Below are 23,426 nucleotides of genomic sequence, written 5' to 3' on the forward strand. Positions count from 1 at the left end.
ATTAGTGCGCTCTGCTCTGCATGATTGGTGAGTGCTTCTCTGCATGATTAGTGAGCTCTGCTCTGCATGATTGGTGAGTGCTGCTCTGCTTGTATGTCTGGTGAAGGTTCCTCCAGAGTATTGTAATATCTAGTAAGCTTAATGCTATATTCTGGTCTTAGTGTGATGGTGACTGGATTTTGTATGAATGCAATGTACCCTGTATGCTAACAAACTAAATATTTATCTGCTTCTTGCTAACATTCTCACCAAGTAAAGCATCAAGTGACAGAATAACTTTAGTAATATGAAAGAACTGAGTGACAGAATAACTATAGTAATATGAAAAAGTATTCTTGAGTGTTCTTTAACTTCTTTGAGTAGTATATGATGTAATGTGCAAATGTTCTTTTCATTATTCTTTCATTTTGTCCTATCAATCAAACTGTAATTTTGATCACCTTCCATTTAAATGTTTTGACTGATGAGGCACTGTGGTACCGTGCCCAGGTTCAAGGGTTGTGTGAGTCTGTCTACTTGTTGTTTGTTTCAGACCGACTTCCTGTCAAAGTGGTTTGTGGTGATGCCAGAGAACGTGTACCAGAACATCGTCGCCGCCTACATCTACAACTGCAACTCCTGGGTACGCGAATACACCAAGTATCACGATCGCATCCTCGCACCTCTACGCGTCAACTATGTAAGTGGATTAACACTTGTAACATTTGTTTATTCTTTAACTCCGCACTCAGCAATATTCTAGCTGTATGACAACGGTCTGTGATTGATATCATGAGCATCAATTGAGGTACAATGACATGCATCAACCAAGTCAACGAGCTGGGCCACCCGATCCTGTTAGTCGGCTCTTACATCAGGCATGGGTTGCTGAAAACCTATTCGAACCCAGATCTTGACAGGTTTGTAACATTTTTCTTTAGGGATATTACAGTTGTAAGCTAAGTTTTGTTTTTATCAAGCTTGTTGGCTGCTTCCGGTGAATTCACTCAACTTGTTGTCATGGATCATGTTAATTGACCTCGGCAGTAATCTTGAACACAGTTGTAAACCATTTCACCTTTTTCGCCATTTCATCTCAATTTTTTGTCCAAAATGGCAGCCTAATTTGATCAAATGCTGTGGCTTGTTGATCCAGAAGGTGTGATGTGATGTCAAACACTGTTTTTTCTTGCCTAGATTTGATTACCTTTAGGATGCTGTGACATTGTTGGAATATTGCTGACTGGAGTGTTAAACAACAGTCAAACTGAATTGAGCACTTTGATTTTGTTTGATATACTTTAACACTGAGCGGTGTCAAATCCAGGTTCCTCAGTCCTATAACACTCACTCTGAAATGAATTATAAATGTCCACTTCCTTTGAACACCCTACCTCTATTACATCATTGCCATAAGTTCATATTTTGGCTGTCAATCACACTATACATCAATTTAAATTGTCAACAGACGTCCTCTTTGCTGTCAATCTATCTATATAGTTGTGAGGTAAATCCTATCCCTGACAGGAAACGCAACTGCGCATGCGCCGGGTGGGAAACCATCACTTCTTTCCTGTGCGTCCAGATGTAAACAAGCAGAGAAACATTGCTGATCACATCTGAACAATTGGTTACAATCTCACTATACATCTTCAAGTTTGACTATTACTACATCGTACAGTAGCAGCTGCACTTCAAGGGGGTATAAGAATGTAAGCGTCTTTCTTGACAGAACAACCGGAAGCTTAACTTCATCGATCATCCGGCCAAGTTGAACGAATACATCGACCCTGACCAGCAGAAGTTGCCAGGGACAACTGTCTCCCTGGAGGAGGATCTCAGAGTGTTCAACAATGCTCTCAAGCTTTCCCATAAAGACACTAAGGTTGCCATAAAGGTAAACTTTCATTAAATGACTCCGATGCCAACATAGCTTGACTTTTGTAAGATTCTTTGCAAAATGATCAAAGGCGCTGAAGGTACTTTATCTTACAATACAGTATTCTTTTTTAGTGTTGTCATAATGGGCTGACGTCGTGATGCTGTTAAAGTTACCTCCGCTGTGATTTAACGTTTCCTTGGCAACATTAACATCATTAGATCATACTTGTCACTCATGCCCATCTTCACCAAATATCGATCGGTGAAATAGTTTCTTTAGGCTTAAAAAAATGAAAGATTTGGTTCTCAGGCAATGGCTTTTGAAAATATAGTGCGGGCAGTGTTTTTTTGTTTTTTTGGTTTTTTTTGGTGGGGGGACTTTATAATGATGCGGGCAGTGCCTGAGAACCAAGACTATTATTTTTTTTAGCCTTAGACTTGTCAAGTAATTAGTTGTTATTTCCTGAGAAGAAGTATGGCAGGGGGATGTCAACCAACTCCAATGCTGCAGTGTTAGATAAGTTTTGAAAAAACATGTAAAATAAATGGTATCTGACCTCCACTGTTGATGTAATCTCTATGTACCCTCACACTTGTTTGTGTTGCATGTGTATTCCAGGTTGGTCCAAATGCCATCCAGGTGACGTCCTCGGAGAAGAGCAGAGTGTTGGGACACCAGGTTCTCCTTAATGATGTCTACTATGCTGCGGAGATAGAGGAGGTGAGACTGCCACTGTCCATGCTGGGAGACGGCAATGTCTTTGTGTTTACCACAATTTAGCGTTGTGGTCTGGTTTGTAGAATATCTGCCTGCAGAGCAGGTCAGTTTGATATCCGGCTGTGTCATTGCAAAAGACTTGTTACCTGCCTGGACCTTGGCATTAAGGGGATAAAATAAGGACCTGTTTCACTATACTGTGTCTGAGTGGGGTATCCATGTTAAACTGAATTCAATCACTGGATACTGTGGTCCAGACTCAATTATTTACCGGCGGCTGTCATAGCTGGAATATTGATGAGTGTTGCATTAAAAAGCAAACAAACAAACAAATCATAATATGAATCACTGGTTTGTCTGGTCCAGACTTGATTATGAACATGCAGCCTTGATACAAGTGGATTATTGCTGACGGCGAAATTACACACTGACATTGGAACAGTTATGACAGCATTCAGCACTACCCAGCTATTGCTTGTGGATTTAATTCATAGGTTAGTGAAATGGCAGCGATTTATCATGTCCTAACACAGTACTCATATTGTCTTCCAGGTGTGTCTAGTAGACGACAATCAGTTCACACTGACTATCGCCAATGAGAGTGGCCCTTTGTCTTTCATACACAATGACTGTGATAACATTGTCCAAGCCATCATACATATCAGGACTCGCTGGGAACTCTCACAGCCGGTAAGATCTAAGTACATCCAGATAGGTTAACCAACATTTACTTGTGTTATGCTATATTGAATATCTAAATTTGGGCGCATTTTTACATTGCATACAATGCAATAGTGTAAAACTAAGCTTTAAAGCATCTTCATTCCTCTTCATTGGTCCTGTGGGGCGGTTGGGTAGCATAGTGGTTAAAGCGTTCGCTTGTTACGGTAAAGATCAGAGTTCAATTCCCGACATGGGTACAATGTGTGAAGCGCATTTCTGGTGTCCCCCACCGTGATATTGCTGGAATATTGCCAAAAGCGGTGTAAAACCATACTCACTCACTCATTGGTCCTGTTGTTGGTAAAGTACAAGTCTCTACAAAGCCAGTGTAAAAAAAATCCCCAAAACGTCATTCAGACACCCAGACTGGCAACTTTGCAAATTTACCAGATGAAATACTGCCAGTCTAGAATTTTATTACACTAATGAGCACAAGTTATAAAAGGGTAAACATAAGAATAGTACTGTTTAATGTAACTTCCAAAAAAATACTAATATGGTGGATTGTCAAGTTAGTAACTTTAACTCTTGACCATCAGGCGTGCAACTTTTCAAAACGGACCCTCTGTCATCAAAATAGACTGTCATGGACTGTTGGGCAGGCGGGAGGGGCTGTTATTTGCAACTCTGTTGATTTGTGTGTTTTCCTCCTCAGGACACTGTGGCAGTTCATACAAAGATCCGCCCTAAGGATGTGCCCGGAACGCTACTGAACGTGGTGAGTAAACGTTCACGATATATATCACAGAAATGCTCTTTCACTTTGAATCCTAAAATTTGTGAGAACGTCTGGTAGTAATCACTCTGTACTGTCTGACTGCTATTCTATTTTAGGGGCGGTGGGGTAGGCTAGTGGTTAAAGCATTCACTCATCATGCTGAAGGCCTGGGTTCCATTCCCCACATGGGTAGTTCAATGTGTGAAGCCCATTCTGGTCACTCGCTCACTCTTTGCTTTGCTTTGCTTGTGTCCAGGCTCTCCTGAATCTGGGCAGCTCGGACCCCAGTCTCCGGTCAGCTGCCTACAACCTGCTGTGTGCTCTCACCCAGACCTTCGACCTGAAGATAGAAGGTCAACTACTAGAGACCAATGGTAAGAGTGACCTCCCTTAGTAATCATTATTGCAAGCTCCTTACAGCAAGTCTCTAATCTATTGATCATCAGAGTTACCACCCTTATTGACCTTTGCACTCATCAAGCCTTTTTAGAGAATAACTTGATCAGCATTGGTACACTGACCTAAAACTTTTGACATATTTTTGTTATATTTTGAAAAAAAAACTTGACATGAATGGGATGTGGAATAATTTTAGGCAAAGTGAAAATTGAGTGGTTGCAAATGAGTCGTCATGCCGCTCTGAACTGGATTGTTGCTTATGATGTCAACCACTGGCTTACCTCAATCACTTGATTGTCCGATGCAGACTCAATTATTTACGGATTGCCATCATCTTGCTGGAATATTGCTGAGAGCTGAGTTAAGCAACAAAACAAACACTGTTTGATCGTGAGCTGACCCAGGTCATTGACTATTAACAGATTATTGACACGCTGCTGAGACATTGCTGAATTGTTTCTGACTGTTGTGTACGATGCATTTACTCACTCCCTCCTGTACCTTTGTGTGTGCAGGTCTGTGTATTCCTGCCAACAACACCATCTTCATCAAGTCCATCAGTGAGAAGCTGGCGGAGAAGGAGCCGCACCTGACGCTGGAGTTCTTGGAAGAGTGTATCCAAGGTTTTGGGAACTCCAACATTGAGATGAAGCACTTGTGTCTGGAGTACATCACACCCTGGCTGCCCAACTTGACCAGGTATAGTCACAACAGATGCCCTGGTGGGAATTGGGGTTAGAATAGTTCCCCAGCAACCAAACTTGACCAGGTATAGTCACAAAAGTCCTTGTGGGGATTTGGGTTAGAATAGGTCCCCAGCAACCCAACTTGACCAGGTATAGTCACAAAAGTCCTTGTGGGGATTTGGGTTAGAATAGGTCCCCAGCAACCCAACTTGACCAGGTATAGTCACAACAGATGCCCTTGTGGGGATTGGGGTTAGAATAGTTCCCCAGCAACCAAACTTGACCAGGTATAGTCACAAAAGTCCTTGTGGGGATTTGGGTTAGAATAGGTTCCCAGCAACCCAACTTGACCAGGTATAGTCACAAAAGTCCTTGTGGGGATTTGGGTTAGAATAGGTCCCCAGCTACCCAACTTGACCAGGTATAGTCACAAAAGTCCTTGTGGGGATTGGGGTTAGGATAGGTCCCCAGCAACCAAACTTGACCAGGTATAGTCACAAAAGTCCTTGCGGGGTTTTGGGTTAGAATAGGTCCCCAGCAACCCAACTTGACCAGGTATAGTCACAAAAGTCCTTGTGGGGATTGGGGTTAGAATAGGTCCCCAGCAACCCAACTTGACCAGGTATAGTCACAACAGATACCCTTGTGGGGATTTGGGTTAGAATCGGTCCCTAGGAACCTATGCTGGTCGTAAGAGGTGATGAAGTAGAGCGTAGAGACTTGGTTGATAGTGTGTCCTTGTACCCTGATTGCATAGGTCGTTGCTCACAATATTGGTCACTGGGCTGCCATCATATAGCTGGAATACTGCTGAGTGGGGAGGTAAACAAACAAGTAAAACAGAACTCTTGTCATAAAAGCAGAATAAAAGCAGGATTTCACCTGTAAAGATCCGGGTGAGAATAGGTCTTCAGCAACCCATGCTTGCCATATTCTGCGACTATTCTTATCGTAAGAGGCAACTAACGGGATCGGGTGGTCAGGCTCGCTGACTTGGTTGATGCATGTCATCGTATCCCAATCACATGGATCGATGCTCATGATGTCAATCACTGGATTGTCTGGTCCAGACTCGATTATTTACAGACTGCCATCATATAGCTGAAATATTGCTGAGTGCGGCGTTAAACAACAAACATCATCATCATCATTATCATCATCATCATCATCATGTTAAACTACGGCATGGTATCTCAGTGAGTAGCACTATAATAAAATGTCTGGATTGATACAAGAAACCACATATACACGTTCACTTTGCTGTGAAAAAATAAAAGTGCAATAATCTTGACATGACATTAAACCCAATTTCCCACCTTACGTAAGCTGTGGATGTCTTTGTAACCATGGTGTGTTGTTTGTGTCAGGTTCTGTAAGCAGTGTGATGAAAACAAGAGGCAGAAGGTGGCGCTCATACTTGACAAACTCATCACCATGACGATAGAGGAAGAAGAGGTGAGCAATGGCAGTCCTGAACCCAGTCTCATGTTTGTCTCGTGCAAACTGGAAATAATAAATCAGTTTTCTGATATGCAGGATGCAAAATGATGTTTGATTATAATTTTTTTAAATAATGTTTCAAAATAGTTCCAGTAAACATATTAATCAATAGATACTAAATTTCTACTCAAGAAGACGAACAATTTTGTAGACAAAAATGACATTTGTCCCAGTGCCCAGTGCTTGCCATAATTACACTTAGTTCATGTCATATGTGTTTGAGCTGTGTTATATGTGACCCTCTTCCCCGCCAGATGTACCCATCCATCCAGGCCAAGATCTGGGGCAACATCGGTCAGATCGGGGACCTCCTCGACATGGTGCTAGACAGCTTTATCAAGGTATGGAAAACCAGCAGTAATTCACATCCTTGGTTAAATATGCCCCTGGCTTGTCATAAGGGTTGACAAAGGCTGACCTAAGTATTGAAGGTTGAATATGTCCAAGTGCCCCTTGCTTGTCATAAGGGTTGACAAAGTCTGACCTGGGTATTGAAGGTTGAATATGTCCCAGTGCCTTTTGCTTGTCAAATCCTGAGTATTAAAGGTTGAATATGTCCCTGGCTTGTCATAAGGGTTGACAAAGGCTGACCTGGGTATTGAAGGTTGAATATGTCCAAGTGCCCCTTGCTTGTCATAAGGGTTGACAAAGTCTGACCTGGGTATTGAAGGTTGAATATGTCCCAGTGCCTTTTGCTTGTCAAATCCTGAGTATTAAAGGTTGAATATGTCCCTTGCTTGTCATAAGGGTTGACAAAGTCTGACCTGGGTATTGAAGGTTGAATATGTCCCAGTGCCTTTTGCTTGTCAAATCCTGAGTATTAAAGGTCGAATATGTCCCTGGCTTGTCATAAGGGTTGACAAAGGCTGACCTGGGTATTGAAGGTTGAATATGTCCCAGTGCCCCTTGCTTGTCGTAAGGGTTGACTAAAGTTGACCTCAGTATTCAAGGTTGAATATGCCCCTGACTTGTCATAAGGGTTGACAAAGCCTGACCTAAGTATTGAAGGTTGACTATGCCCCTTGCTTGTCATAAGGGTTGACAAAGGCTGATATGGGTATTCAAGGTTGAATATGTCCTAGTGCCCCTTGCTTGTCATAAGGTTTGTCTAAGGAAAATGGAGTTGTTACAAGGTGTAACCTGGCTCATTATGTGCTCAAATTATTCGTTCATAAAAAATGCTGCGGCGTTATTGGATATCCATTCAGTCACTCCTTACCCAAACTGATCTGTATGATATTTCACAGGTGAGGATCGATCCAATTCTGAAATGTTTCACCTTGCACCTTGATTGTATTTATCTTGTCTAGAATGTCAGTTTATTTTGTGACCTCAATTGTTGAATGAGATATGGATTTGACAGACATGTTATGTTGATTGATTTGTTTTCAGAGAAGTGTCACGGGTGGTTTGGGGTCCATACAGGCGGAGATAATGGCGGACACAGCAGTGGCACTCACCTCTGCCAATGTCCAGCTGGTGTCTCGGAAGGTCATCGGTCGCCTCTGCAGGGTCAGTCTCGGTTGTTATACAGCAGGCCTGTAACCAGTGACTACATGGGACTAGATACTTTAGTGTTGTGTGATTAGAGGTTAATTTGAATCTGAATAGTTCATGCGAATATCCTACCTCGATTACATCGCTGCCTAACCCTGTATTTTGTTGTCACCACATGATAAAAATCTTTAGATTTTCAACAGAAGTCCTCTTCACTGTCAACTATCCATTAACAGTTGTGCAGACAATAGTGTCCTACTGCTAAGTGCTCTTGCAAGCGCAAGGCGGGAAATAACTTCTTTCCTGTGTGTGCTATGTTAATTTGAATTTGAATTTCTTTTTAAATGATTGCATAATAGCTTTTTGTGTTGGAATAATAGCTGTTAAGAGGTTATATATGTTTTGCTTGAATAACTGACTTTAGCGAAAGCTTCTTGTATCTTGTAGTTGTAAAAGAGCATTATGAGCAGGCCCACCCTTATGCCGGTATTTTTTGTCTCTGCAGCTGATAGACAAGACATGCACGTCACCCACACCTACACTGGAGCAGCATCTGATGTGGGACGACATCGCCATCCTGGCTCGCTACCTCCTCATGTTGTCTTTCAATAACTCACTTGATGGTAAGCAGGGCCTACAAAACCGTCTGAGACCTAAGTGGATAACACTCCCATACTTGACTGTTGGCTTCAGGGCCTCATTCCACAGAGTGATCTTAGATCTAAGAGGATAACACTCCCATACTTTACTACTGGCTTCACCTAGGGCCTCATTCCACAGAGTGATCTTAGATCTAAGTGGATAACACTCCCATACTTTACTGTTGGCTTCAGGGCCTCATTCCACAGAGTGATCTTAGACCTAAGAGGATAACACTCCCATACTTTACTATTGGCTTCACCTAGGGCCTCATTCCACAGAGTGATCTTAGATCTAAGTGGATAACACTCCCATACTTTACTGTTGGCTTCAGGGCCTCATTCCACAGAGTGATCTTAGATCTAAGAGGATAACACTCCCATACTTGACTGTTGGCTTCAGGGCCTCATTCCACACAGTGATCTTAGACCTAAGAGGATAACACTCCCATACTTGACTGTTGGCTTCAGGGCCTCATTCCACACAGTGATCTTAGATCTAAGAAGATAACACTCCCATACTTTACTCTCGGCTTCATGGCCTCATTCCACAGAGTGATCTTGTCAGATCAGAAACCCCCTAATTTTGGTAACAGACAATATGTTTTAAAAAAAGATCCCAGCCCAAGGATCAACTGATCTGTCAACGTGTATTTTCCAGTTCCTCCTCATGTTGGTAAGATTTGTGTCCATCAATGAGCCTGCCTATCTTCTGTTTCAGTTGCTAGTCACCTCCCATTCCTCTTCCACATCGTTACTCTGCTAGTCTCCACGGGACCGCTGTCGTTGCGGGCGTCCACGCACGGCCTCGTCATCAACATCATCCACTCACTCTGCACATGTTCACAACTACACTTTGGGGGTGAGTTCAGACCTGTGTCAATTGTGCAAGTTGTTGTTTAACTGCTTGTTTCCATTAGGCTATAAAAAATAATGAAAGAATTGGTTCTCAGGCAATGGCTCTTGAAAATATAATGCGGGTGGGCGTGTTTTGGTTTCGTTTTGGTCGTTCCAAATAATGTGACCAAATAAACAGTTATGTAACCAAATAAACAGTTATGTACAACCCACCTGGGAAAGGGTCTTCCTATATGAACGTATTCCTTGATGAGTATTCCTTGATACAGAATTTGGCTACCGTTGGACTGGAATATTTAAGTACTTTTTTGAATTTTTTTAAATGGAAATAAAAATGAAACCTGTGGCAAACTTTATGATGATGCGGGGGTGCCTGAGAACCAAGACTATATTTTTGGCCTTACAATACTTTCTGTAGCAATGGTTTCAATACTAGCAAATGGTACATGGAATAATCTCTGGCTAATTGTATATATTATTGAGCTGCCAGTATGAGCTTTATGACTTTTCATTAACATCATACAAAATCTCCCCATAAGGGAGTTTGTGATTCAGATTTATACAGATTTTATTATACTTTTACAATAGCATATGTTTGCTTGTCTCAAACTATGGATGATATTACAGGGATTTATCTGAGATTCCAATATAAGTACCTCTGTCAGGCAAGGAAAAAAATCGGTGTTTTGTTCACAAGTGGGATTTTCTAAACATTACTATTTTCTTAAAGTTTGAGGTATTTTAACTTTATTTTGAATGAAATATCAAAAACTAAGCATTAAAGCCCTTCCTCATTGTTGGTCCTGATGCCAGGGTAATACAAGTAACCGCTGTAAAGATATACCATTTTAGATACAACTACTCATATTATAACTTTTATTCCAATTTGGAGGGGCGGTCGGGTAGCCTAGTGGTTAAAGAGTTCGCTCGTCCCGCTGAAGGTCCAGGTTCAATTTCCAACATGAGTACAATGTGTGAAGCCCATTTCTGGTGTCCCCCCGCAGTGATATTGCTAGAACATTGCTAAAAGCGCCGTAAAAACGCACTCACTCCAATTTGGGTACCTCTACTGGCATTTCTGCACATTAAGGGCCAAATGTAAGCCTCAGAGAAGTTCTAGATAAATCCCTGCATTACATTATTAGCAGAAATATGTGATTAAATCATCCTCATCACTAAGAGAGCTTCTATACTTGTGTTAGATACCCATGTCAAGGAATCACATCACTACATGATCTGACTCCGCCAAACGCCATGCTTTTCCTGTCTTTAACAAGTATCAATATTCCACACACAGAGAGCCCAAATTCAGACAATCGATCTCTCTCCCCAGAGAGCACCCTCCAGGTACTCAAGCTGAGTCTGGCGGAGTTTTCACTCCCTAAGTTTTACCAGCTGTTTGGGATCAGCAAAGTTAAGTCTGCGGCCGTCAGTGCCTTCAGGACCAGTTACCGCCCGGGGGATAGATCGTTCACCATGTCTCCGCCCGAGAATGAGAAGATGCCTCTAAGTTCTCTCGAGGCCATCGCCGACGCCTTGCTGGAGATCATGGAGGTAGGGATGTCATGGATGAAGCAGGGAGTTACAGGAGGGCCGGGGATGGTGACACTTTATATCTCCAGTGCTTCGGTAAACCTACACTCAGCCCTGGTTCCATTCCCGTGGTTCTCGCGATCTGAAATTATCTGCCCTTGATTTTCGTTAGCTAATTTGATTTGCTTCGCGACTTAGTCCAGTCAGAATGCAAGTTACAAACTAGCCTTAAGTTGGGCTGGCGACATCAACAACATGGTGTCCAGTCCCATGTTTACAATAGAGTTTGCGAGAAGTTCAACATTGAAAAACAGACTGACACACAAAAGAAATGGTTATTTTATGTCCATCTCCCTTTCCCATTTTTTCCCCTTATTGTGACGTTTGATTGGTCGGTAAAATAGTAACAACAATCAAGATTTAAGACGACGAGAACCACGGGAATGGATCCAGGGGTCAAGTGTAGATTTACTGAAAAGTGAGCCCTGGAGATTCAGAGGCTGGAACGGTGGGGGGTGATGTATGATGTGTCCAAGATCTGATCTATTCCAGAGCAATCATATATATATATATACACTGCTATTTCCACAGACCTGTATGATGTATTCAATATCTGACCTATTCCAATTTTGACCGTTATTCCCCACAGACTTTTGTGATGTGTCCACTGTAACACCTATTCCAGTGCCCTATTTTACACTATTTCTACAGTCCTGTATGATGTTTTCAAAATCCTGACCTATTCCAATGGCGTAATATTGACCGTTATTCCCAAAAGGCTTGTATGATGGGTCCACCATAATACCTATTCCAGTGCTCTAATATACACTGTTATTCCCCACAGGCCTGTATGAAGGATATCCCCAGCTGTGAGTGGTTACAGCAGTGGACAGACCTAGCCAAGAGGTGAGTAGAGCAGAGGCATTAGTGTTAGATGTTGCCTTGGCAGTATGCTGTGAGAAAGTATTGAGACTTGCTTCAGATTTAAGTCAGCCTTGTCATCATGTTTGTTGTTAGCCTGGCACATTATAGGTGCCCTGTAGTCCAGGGGAATCCGGTGGCCACGATGGCTGTTGGTACCTTGGCACAGAATGGGTCATCAGTACCCCAGGGGAATCCGGTGGCCACGATGGCTGTTGGTACCTTGGCACAGAATGGGTCATCAGTTCCCCAGGGGAATCCGGTGGCCACGATGGCTGTTGGTACCTTGGCACAGAATGGGTCATCAGTACCCCAGGGGAATCAGATGGCCACAATGGCTGTTGGTACCCGGGCACAGAATGGGTCATCAGTACCCCAGGGGAATCCAGTTGCCACAATGGCTGTTGGTACCTTGGCACAGAATGGGTTATCAGTACCCCAGGGGAATCCGGTGGCCATGATGGCTGTTGGTACCCGGGCACAGAATGGGTCATCAGTACCCCAGGGGAATCCGGTGGCCACGATGGCTGTTGGTACCCGGGCACAGAATGGGTCATCAGTACCCCAGGGGAATCAGATGGCCACAATGGCTGTTGGTACCCGGGCACAGAATGGGTCATCAGTACCCCAGGGGAATCCAGTGGCCACGATGGCTGTTGATACCTTTGCACAGAATGGGTCATCAGTACCCCAGGGGAATCAGATGGCCACAATGGCTGTTGGTACCTTGGCACAGAATGGGTCATCAGTACCCCAGGGGAATCCGGTGGCCACGATGGCTGTTGGTACCCGGGCACAGAATGGGTCATCAGTACCCCAGGGGAATCCAGTGGCCACGATGGCTGTTGATACCTTGGCACAGAATGGGTCATCAGTACCCCAGGGGAATCAGATGGCCACAATGGCAGTTGATTGTGTACATATTTGTAAGGGGATCATTTGGTCAGACCAACTTTGAGAGATCTTTCCTGTACAGATTAGGTCTAATATCGTGATTATTATTGTGATGTTCATTTACTTCTTTCATCCTAATGTGACTACACATTGGCATCCATGATGTAGATTAAATGGATACCACTTCAACATATTGATGCTTTCCTTTTTTCAGATTTGCATTCCAGTATAACCCAGCCTTGCAGCCAAGGGCCATCATTGTGTTCGGGTGCATCAGTAAGTCTGTGACTGACTCTGAGGTGAAGCAGCTCCTTAAGATCATGATGAAGGTAAGTCTAGAAGCATCCTCTCACCTGTGTACCGGGGACCTGCCCTTTTGGGGATGCCTGGCTACATTTGGCCCCCAGCAACCTATGCTGGTCGAAAGAGGTGACTTAAAGAGTCCTGTGGTCAGGCTCAGTGACTTGGTTGATAACATGTCATCATACCCCAGTGGTGTGGATCATTGCTCCCAAGACCCGTGAAGATCCGGGGTAGTTTAGGTCTTCAGCATCCCGTGCTTGCCTTAACAGGAGACTAATGGGATCGGGTGGTCAGGCTCAGTGACTTGGTTGATGACATGTCAGCATACCCCAGTGGTGTGGATCATTGCTCCCAAGACCCGTGAAGATCCGGGGTAGTTTAGGTCTTCAGCATCCCATGCTTGCCTTAACAGGCGACTAATGGGATCGGGTGGTCAGGCTCAGTGACTTGGTTGATGACATGTCAGCATACCCCAGTGGTGTGGATCATTGCTCCCAAGACCCGTGAAGATCCGGGGTAGTTTAGGTCTTCAGCATCCCGTGCTTGCCTTAACAGGCGACTAAGCTTGTTATAAGAGGCGACTAATGGGATCGAGTGGTCATGCTTGCTGACTTGGTTGATGCATGTGATCGTATCCAATTTCATGCATCGATGCTCATGGTGTCAGTCACCGGATTGTCTGGTCCAGACTCGATTATATACGGATCAGGTGACTTGGGTGATGACGTTTCATCATACCCCAGTGCTCACGATGTCAATCACTGGATTGTCTGGTCTAGACTCAATTATTTACCAATAGCTGGAATATTGCTGAGAGCTGCGTTAAACAACAAACAAACAAAACATGATGACACAGATGAACAGTAGTTGTGATAAGATGAGTTATGACACAAGGCCCTGGCCCTGATAACCCCGACCTGATTGCTCCCTTCTTCAGGGCCGTCCTCCCTATTCCTTGACCTTCACCCACACCTGTACTCTGCAAAGTTTCGGCGAGAAGTCGGACTCCCTACAGGACCAAATGGGCCCCCGACGAACCCAGCCATCTTGCATTGAGGTACACTGTTATCATGGGCTGTATCGTCATGGTCTAATACATGCTTTTGTTTCTCTTTCTATTGCAGGTGTTCAAACCTTTTAATTTTCAAAATACATGGAGCTTCCCATGTCCGGTAATCCTTGTTGCAATTCTGATAGTTCTGAACCTGATCCCTTGCTCTCCTGTTGTTCTTTCTGTTCCCCTGCTTAAGAATGACTTTCATTTTAGCTTAACATTTTGATTAATTTTTGGCTGCACTGCTCTGTGGGACCAGTAGAGCATCCGGAATCTTGTACTGTCCCTCATCCCCCCTGTCCCTTGGCAAATAGTGTGATGGAAATATGGTGTCTAGAAAATGTGTTGAAAGTTCAGTGAGACCTTATTTTGTCATACAACTCAAAAGAAGATAAAGGACACCACATTTATATCCCCCGCCAAAAAGTGGAAGAGGGATATCTATAGGAATGGGTGCTGTCCATCCATCCTTTCATCCATCCATCCATCATGATTCCTTTCCGGAGCAGAACTCCAAAACCATGAGACATATCTTAACCAAACTTGGTACATACATAGGTCTAGTGGTGAACTGGTGCTTTTTGATGGTTTGGGATTTTAAAAAATTGTTTTCTAGCTTCCATGGCAACAACATTGACTTAATCTGTCATGGCTTGTGGGTATTGCAACACAGCCTTCCAATTGTGGGTGTTCTTTTACTTGTTTTGAGTAGTATATAATAGGAATAAAATAAATACAACCCCATCCCCCGATATATGATAATTATGATGGCGAAACACACTCGGCTAATAATCTCAATTCACATTTTGTGGGACTAATTTTAATCTATTTTTGTCAGACTAAGATCAGTAAACAAAATTAATAATAAGTAGCATATTTGGCTCATGGAAATATCGGTTTGACAGGTTAGTCAAAAAGATAATCATGTTTTTGACAAGGAAAGCTATATATTCTCTTTAGTATAGTTTACGCCGGGGCATGGCTGGCCCAGTCGTCTAAGGCGCCGCGATTCGCTGTGCAGAGTTGCGTCCCTTGGGCACGCCAGAAACCTATGATTGTGGGTTCGAATCCCGGTTCGCCCCAATTTTTTTTCTAGGTTTGTCAGCACTATACCTGTGCTCGCGGGTTTCACTGAAGTGGTAAACGTCTGAGACCTGCATCAATTTGGGCTTTCCTCCCACATTAAGCTGACATGCCGTGATATAACTGGAATACTGTTAAAAGCGGCGTAAAACCCAACTCACTCACTCACTAGTATAGTTTATAATGAACTAAAGTTAAGGCAGACTCATTATCAACACTTTGTCCAATATCATCGCTCCACTTGTCTGAACATATGTTATATGTTTAATATGTTATGCAAGGGTTTAAAAGTCATATTGCTGGATTATTGCCGAGTGCAGCATTAAACTACAAACAAACAAATACCAAACCAGACTTTGTCATGTATAAATGTTGTGGGCTTCATTATATGTTGTGCATGTGTTGTCAAGAATGATCAGTCAATAATGTGAGCTGCAGTGCCTCAATTAAACACTTTTTTATAGTATGGTGACATCAGCGCTACAGATAAGCTGCGTATTTGCGTAAGATACCCCCCCAAAATATAACAACCCTATTCCTTTCAACTAACTTGCGTACAGAAACACAGGTATGACAGGAAAAACTTAAATGTATAAAAACAGCACACGTAAATACCCAACGAAGCTTTTTCAGCATGCGTACAATGGAGGTTATTTCTGAAACACAAATACGAGCTAATTTACTTTCCGAGTCAAGCCTATATTGAGAACTGTTACCTATATACATCTAAAACATTATTTCATTTTTTTTAAATCTCAAAATGTTTTCTCAGTTTAGGGAAAACCCAGAAGAGTGATGAATAGACGAGTGAAAAAATATTGGTTCCCCAATGAAAATGTAATAAGCCAATTAAAATAGAAACCGTTGAGTAAAAACTCAATTGCTCGAAAAGTTATCTGGAGCTCTGTTACATGTTGAAGTAGTTTGGGGTGTTTCGGTTAACATAGAAAGTGAGGCAATAGTCATTATAAAACCAGTTGAGCACAGTCCCACTTTAGAGTGATTTGTGCAACAAGATGTGTAGAGCTATCACAAGTAGTTCATACCTGTTTGCTGTTGTACTGTGGCTTCAGTAGTGTGGTTTGCTGTTGTGTGGTCTGGAGCTGTGTTTAGTTTCACAGCCTGTTGCCCGTATAGTAGCATTGTTTATAAAAAAAACTTTGGAAGAAATGTCATCACAAGCCCTATATGACACTAATAATCCATGCTTTTCATTTAATGTTTTGGGCAAAATATGCATGTAAACTTTGAAATAAGTGTCAAAATGTAAAACCAGCTGATTACTTTGTTCACTTGAATCTCTCTCTCTCTCTCTCTCTCTCTCTCTCTCTCTCTCTCTCTATCTCTCTCTTACTCACTCACTCACTCACTCTCTCTCTCTCTCTCTCTCTCTCTCTCTCTCTCTCTCTCTCTCTCTTTCTCTCTCTTTCTCTCATTTGTATATCACGGATACCAGTACCAATAAAGAGGAAGATACTTTTGTGCTTAGTTTTACATTGTTACTGAAAATTCAGTGTTAAAATACCTCAGAATTTAGGTAAATAGGTTTAAGCAAAGAAATATATTTGAAAAAAATATTGATTCTTTTTCCCAGTTTGCCTACAATGAGCACTAGCCTAAAGTCGTACATGAGTCAATGGTTTGGTTTGCAGGCCCTGGAGTCCTACACAGACCTGACGTTGATCGAGGCTGTCGTCATGTGTCTCACCAGGCTACAACCCATGCTGAAGGCGGTGAGTAACGCAATAATGTCCATCACCTTGGTGACTGACCACTACAACCCATGCTGAAGGCGGTGAGTAACGCAATAATGTCCATCACCTTGGTGACTGACCACTACAACCCATGCTGAAGGCGGTGAGTAACACAATAATGTCCATCTCCTTGGTGACTGACCGCCACCGTGGTCTAGTGGATAGGGCGACTGCCTGGAGATAGGAAGGTTGGGAATTTGATCCCCTGCTATGTCATACCAAAAGAAGTTGATATGTGGTACTTGTTACCCTGCCTGGCACTCAGCATTGCGGGGCTAAAACAAGGACTGGTCGGCTCGGGAGTCAGTGTGCTGTGTCTGAGTGGGTCATTCGTGTAGACTGAGGAATGGTATCTGAGTGGGCTAGGAATATTAAAAAGGCATTAGTCTGGACAGTCTCTCTCTCTCTTTCTCTCTTCAGTCACTCACTCACTCACATACAGCTATATGAGTGCAATATTCTTGAACATGATGTTAAGCCCCCCTCACCTCACCTCACCTCACCTCAACTGCTTGTCCATGTACATCCCCCTTGTTTATATATAATGCTTAGGGACTGTCAATTCGTTACTCTCAGGGAAACTTGGATTCTTTTGAGTGGATGATTTATTCATTCTTGAAAATAGTGAAAATGTAATGTTTCCTCATATACACAGTTGATAGACAAGCTCCATTCCCTCCCACCTCACCCTCCCCTCAGAATAATAAATTAGTAATTTACTTTAAATGTTGGGGTCATGTTTCAAAGGTACATCAATGATAGGATAAGTTAAATTTGATACTTAATTTTTTTATCAGTTTAAAAAAACAAAGAAATTCTATTCTGCGATGAGACAATGGCAGGAGATTGGTATACTTGTGTCACATATTTCAGGAGTCCCCAATCCACAAGTTCCTGTTCTGGGTGGCAATCTCAGTACTGCAGCTGGATGAAGTGTCATTGTACGCGGCGGGACTTGCCCTGCTGGAGCAGAACCTACACACGCTGGACAACATGGGGCTGTTCGAGAAGAAGGTAGGCTGGGGAGGAGAAGTGAATAGCTGGGTTATGTGTGGATGGTAGACTGGGGAGAACAGAATAGCTGGATTTGTATGTTGGTGTTAAAAGTGGAGCACATGTAAGCAGGCTGTAGATTGGGGAGTAGAACAGAACAGCTGGGTTGTATGTCGGTGGGTTTTTTAAAGTGGAGGACCTGGGAACAGGAGGTAGGTTGGGGAGGAGAACAGAATAGCTGGATTGTGTGTTGGTGGTAGGTTGGGGAGGAGAACAGAATAGCTGAATTGTATGTTTCCTTTATTTTTGAAACGTGGAGGATCTATAGGGACAGGTACTTGGCTGGGGAGAACAGAATAGATGGGTTTTGTGTTGGTGGTGGGTTGGGAAGGAGAACATAATAACGAGGTTGTTTGTTGTGTATTATTTTAAGTGGAGGACCTGTAAACAGGAGGTAGGCTGGAGAGTAGAACAGAATAGCTGCTGTAGGGGAGGAGCACAGAATGGCTGTGGTAGGTGATAACAGCATGAAGGTGTTAAACAATGGTACAGCCGTTTACGTTTTTATGTCAATCATCAGGTCATGCTTGTCATGTTCATGTCAATCTTCATGTCATGCTTGTCATGTTGCAGTCCCTGGAGAAGATCATGATGGAGACGCGGGAGCCCCTGGAGTGGCACTTCAAGCAGCTGGACCACTACATGGGCCTCAGCTTCCAGTTCAACTTCAACTTTGCTCTGGTTGGACATTTACTCAAAGGTGGGGATTCTGTAATATCTTGTAGCTGAGAATTGTCATCTTGCGTGTTGCCATGATTATGAACAGGCCTGGGTGGCCCAGTCATCTCAGGCTCCGCAATTCGCTGTGCAGAGTTGCATCCCTTGGGCACATCAGAAACCTATGATTGTGGGATCGAATCCCTGTTTGACATGATTATGTTTCTAGGTTTGTCAGCACCATACCCACGCTTGTGGTTTCACCAAAGGAGTAGATGTCTGAGACCTGCGTCACGATCTTGCCTCCCACATTTAACTAAAACGCCTCGATATAACTGGACCGCCTCCGTGGTCTAGTGGTAGAGCGTCCGCCCGGAGAGTGGAAGGTCCGGGGTTAAAAGATGGTACTTGTTGACGTTGTTGTTACCCTGTCTGGCGCTCGGCATTAAGGGACTAAAACAAGGACTGGTCGGCTCGGAGTCAGTATACTGTGTCTGAGTGGGGTATTCATGTTAAACTGCGGCATGGTATCTCAGTGAGCTAGCACTATAAATTGGCATCAGTCCAGACTAGTACAATCAGCCACACAAACACACACACGTACATGCACGTCGCTATATAAGTGCAATAATCTTGGACGCAACGTTAAACCCATTTCACCTCACCTCACCTATATAACTGGAATACTGTTCAAAGCAGCATTAAACCTAACTGACTCTGAACCAGTCCTCCTGTTTTCAAGTATATTGTGATTTGATGATGTAGCTGGCCTGTATCCCAGGTGAGACCATTTCAGGTTTTTTTCTGTATTTGGATCTGGATTTGACTGATTGGTCATGTAATGCACTTTTTTCTCTGTGTCAGGATTCCGACATCCATCCCCCACGACTGTGTCCCGGACAATCCGCGTCTTGCATCAGCTTCTCAGTATTACAGTGAAACCAAGTGTCAGGGACAAGTTTGAGGTGACCACACAGACTGTGGCATACCTTGCAGGTGGGTAGTACTGTGTTGTTTGTGTTGACTGGAATAATCTAGCAATATGATTCTTCGACCTTTTTAAAAAACTTTTGGAACACAGATCTGCTGACCCTATTTTCCTCAAACTTTGGAAAGAAATAAAAATCCAAATTTATAAATACTTTTTCTGTCGAAACGTCGCACTCACAAAATTATTTTGAGATTACTCAGTGTTTAAAAAAAATGATCAGATGTAGAACATATGTTGCTCAATTTGACATACATATTCCGCCAACTTGTTCAGTCAAGAAATTCTTTGCATAATATGTCTAGAGTTATGTCCCTTGTGCTTGATACACAGACTTGCCAAAATTAATTCCCTTTTTCTTCCGAAATAAAAGATATTGTAATGCTCAAGTATGTTTCATAAATTGTTTTTAAATATAACTTTGCATAAATAACTACATTGTGAATATATTAACTTGGTCTCGTCGCTATATGGCTGAAATACTGACGATGCGACGTTAATTTTAACTCACTCACACTCCAAAATAAAACAACAAAAAACAAATCTTCCAGTTGACAATGGCGCTAAAGATTGCAATTTCAATTATTTTTTTCTGCTCGTACAGGTAATATTTGTTGGAATTTTTCGTGATCCAGTTTTGAAAAATAAACATTTGATGTCTTGCTTCAGCCTTAGTGTCGGTGTCAGAAGAGGTCCGCAGTCGGTGTCATCTGAAACATCGGACAGCCAACTATATGATATCGGAGTCCCCTTCAACAGAGAGTCTGAATACTGAGCTGTCCTCTTCCCAGGGGGTGTCCCCCTCTGCTCCCCCTCCCACCACCACTGTAGTCACACCCCCTCAGAATGCCCCGCCCACGACTGCCTCCACCCCTCTCCCCCGGAGACAAAAGAGCTGTGACCTTCTGGACCAGAATGCAATGACGGCAGCGCGTATGGGGAAGAATGTGCAGCTCACGCAGAGTCAGGTAGGTGGCGCTGTGTTGCTGTGGCTTGCTTGCTGCTTGCTAGACTAAGCTAGTCATGTAGATATCGTAGAAAGGAAGCATGATCTATCAGCATCACGGGCAGATTGAGTAGAGCTAGAATGTACTACACAATGTAGTGTGGGCTTGGATTGAATAGCAGGCTAGATAGTGAAGGTTAGTGATGGTAGAACACAATGTGAGAGCATGGCCTGAATCTAAAGGCTAGATAATGTCTAGTATGGATCTAAAGGCTAGATAGTGGAGGTGATTGATGCTAGACCATATTGTTAGAGCTTGGCCTCAATCTAGTGGCTAGATAGTGTGGCTGAGTGATGCTAGACCATAGTTAGGGCATGGCCTCAATCTAATGGCTAGATAGTGTGGCTGAGTGATGCTAGGCCATATTGTGAGAGCTTGGCCTCAATCTAATGGCTAGATAGTGTGGCTTATTGATGCTAGACCATCGTTAGAGCATGACCTCAATTTAATGGCTAGATAGTGAGGCTGATTGATGCTAGACCATAGAGCATGGCCTCAATCTATCTGCTAGATAGTGGGGCTGATTGATGCTAGACCATAGTTACAGCATGGCCTCAATCTAATGGCTATATACTGAGGCTGATTGATGCTAGACCATAGTTAGAGCATGGCCTCAATCTAATGGCTAAATAGTGAGGCTGATTGATGCTAGACCATAGCTAGGGCATGGCCTCAATCTAATGGCTAGATATTGTGGCTGATTGATGCTAGACCATAGTTAGAGCATGGCCTCAATCTAATGGCTAGATAGTGAGGCTGATTGATGCTAGACCATAGTTAGAGCATGGCCTCAATCTAATGGCTAGATAGTGAGGCTGATTGATGCTAGACCATAGTTAGAGCATGGCCTCAATCTAATGGCTAAATAGTGAGGCTGATTGATGCTAGACCATAGAGCATGGCCTCATTCTATCTGCTAGATAGTGGGGCTGATTGATGCTAGACCATCGTTAGAGCATGACCTCAATTTAATGGCTAGATAGTGTGGCTGATTGATGCTAGACCATATTGTGAGAGCATGGCCTCAATCTAATGGCTAGATAGTGGGGCTGACTGATGCTAGACCGTAGAGCATGGCCTCAAACTAAGGCTAGATAGTGTGTCCGACTAGGGCTAGACAACGCTTGTGGGCATGACCTGGAATAACAGGTTAGATGGTGTGTCTGACTAGGGCTAGACAACTCTTGTGGGCATGACCTGGAATAACAGGTTAGATGGTGTGTCTGACTAGGGCCAGACAACTCTTGTGGGCATGACCTGGAATAACAGGTTAGATAGTGTGTCCGACTAGGGCTAGACAACTCTTGTGGGCATGACCTGGAAGAACAGGTTAGATAGTGTGTCCGACTAGGGCTAGACAACTCTTGTGGGCATGACCTGGAATAACAGGTTAGATAGTGTGTCTGACTAGGGCCAGACAACTCTTGTGGGCATGACCTGGAATAACAGGTTAGATAGTGTGTCTGACTAGGGCTAGACAACTCTTGTGGGCATGACCTGGAATAACAGGTTAGATGGTGTGTCCGACTAGGGCTAGACAACTCTTGTGGGCATGACCTGGAATAACAGGTTAGATGGTGTGTCCGACTAGGGCTAGACAACTCTTGTGGGCATGACCTGGAATAACAGGTTAGATAGTGTGGCTGACTAGGGCTAGACAACTCTTGTGGGCATGACCTGGAATAACAGGTTAGATAGTGTGTCCGACTAGGGCTAGACAACTCTTGTGGGCATGACCTGGAATAACAGGTTAGATAGTGTGGCTGACTAGGGCTAGACAACTCTTGTGGGCATGACCTGGAATAACAGGTTAGATAGTGTGTCCGACTAGGGCTAGACAACTCTTGTGGGCATGACCTGGAATAACAGGTTAGATAGTGTGGCTGACTAGGGCTAGACAACTCTTGTGGGCATGACCTGGAATAACAGGTTAGATGGTGTGTCTGACTAGGGCTAGACAACTCTTGTGGGCATGACCTGGAATAACAGGTTAGATAGTGTGTCCGACTAGGGCTAGACAACTCTTGCGGGCATGACCTGGAATAACAGGTTAGATGGTGTGGCTGACTAGGGCTAGACAACTCTTGTGGGCATGACCTGGAATAACAGGTTAGATAGTGTGTCCGACTAGGGCTAGACAACTCTTGTGGGCATGACCTGGAATAACAGGTTAGATAGTGTGTCTGACTAGGGCTAGACAACTCTTGTGGGCATGACCTGGAATAACAGGTTAGATAGTGTGTCTGACTAGGGCTAGACAACTCTTGTGGGCATGACCTGGAATAACAGGTTAGATAGTGTGTCTGACTAGGGCTAGACTGGCTGACTGATACTAGAGCAGAGAATGAAAACCGAGGACACACAGATCCGTTGACCGGAATAATAAGAATGTAGCACTTTGAGCATGCCTGCGTAGTGTGGATTTAGATCAATACCAGTACTTTGAGAGTTGCCATGAAGATTGTAGAGGTCTTTCAGTACCTCAGTTTATCAACGTGGTGAAACTGTTGTGCATGTCTCGATGATAAAACAGTGTAATTTCAACCCTGTGAAAGTAGGACTTCTGCTATTACTAAAGTAAT

At 43.4% G+C, this 23,426-nt stretch overlaps 1 protein-coding gene across 1 annotated transcript in view; it reads left to right on the plus strand.

Annotated features, from left to right (window-relative positions):
- Positions 1-23,426, plus strand: part of LOC124150824 (neurofibromin-like) — a 113,220-nt gene that overhangs the window by 79,524 nt on the left and 10,270 nt on the right. Inside the window, exons 39-59 of the mRNA XM_048401210.1 lie at positions 533-679; positions 1,712-1,876; positions 2,480-2,581; positions 3,131-3,268; positions 3,957-4,019; positions 4,276-4,393; positions 4,934-5,117; positions 6,472-6,559; positions 6,859-6,945; positions 7,997-8,116; positions 8,607-8,724; positions 9,461-9,601; positions 10,895-11,151; positions 11,975-12,036; positions 13,160-13,274; positions 14,186-14,305; positions 17,038-17,118; positions 18,013-18,153; positions 18,766-18,892; positions 19,714-19,845; positions 20,507-20,805. Of these exons, the coding sequence (XP_048257167.1) occupies positions 533-679; positions 1,712-1,876; positions 2,480-2,581; positions 3,131-3,268; positions 3,957-4,019; positions 4,276-4,393; positions 4,934-5,117; positions 6,472-6,559; positions 6,859-6,945; positions 7,997-8,116; positions 8,607-8,724; positions 9,461-9,601; positions 10,895-11,151; positions 11,975-12,036; positions 13,160-13,274; positions 14,186-14,305; positions 17,038-17,118; positions 18,013-18,153; positions 18,766-18,892; positions 19,714-19,845; positions 20,507-20,805 (2,805 nt within the window). The remainder of the gene's footprint in view (positions 1-532; positions 680-1,711; positions 1,877-2,479; positions 2,582-3,130; positions 3,269-3,956; positions 4,020-4,275; positions 4,394-4,933; positions 5,118-6,471; positions 6,560-6,858; positions 6,946-7,996; positions 8,117-8,606; positions 8,725-9,460; positions 9,602-10,894; positions 11,152-11,974; positions 12,037-13,159; positions 13,275-14,185; positions 14,306-17,037; positions 17,119-18,012; positions 18,154-18,765; positions 18,893-19,713; positions 19,846-20,506; positions 20,806-23,426) is intronic.

The sequence above is a fragment of the Haliotis rufescens genome, unplaced genomic scaffold, assembly GCF_023055435.1.
Source record: "Haliotis rufescens isolate VD_foot unplaced genomic scaffold, xgHalRufe1.0.p SCAF_21, whole genome shotgun sequence".
Lineage (NCBI taxonomy): Eukaryota > Metazoa > Mollusca > Gastropoda > Lepetellida > Haliotidae > Haliotis > Haliotis rufescens.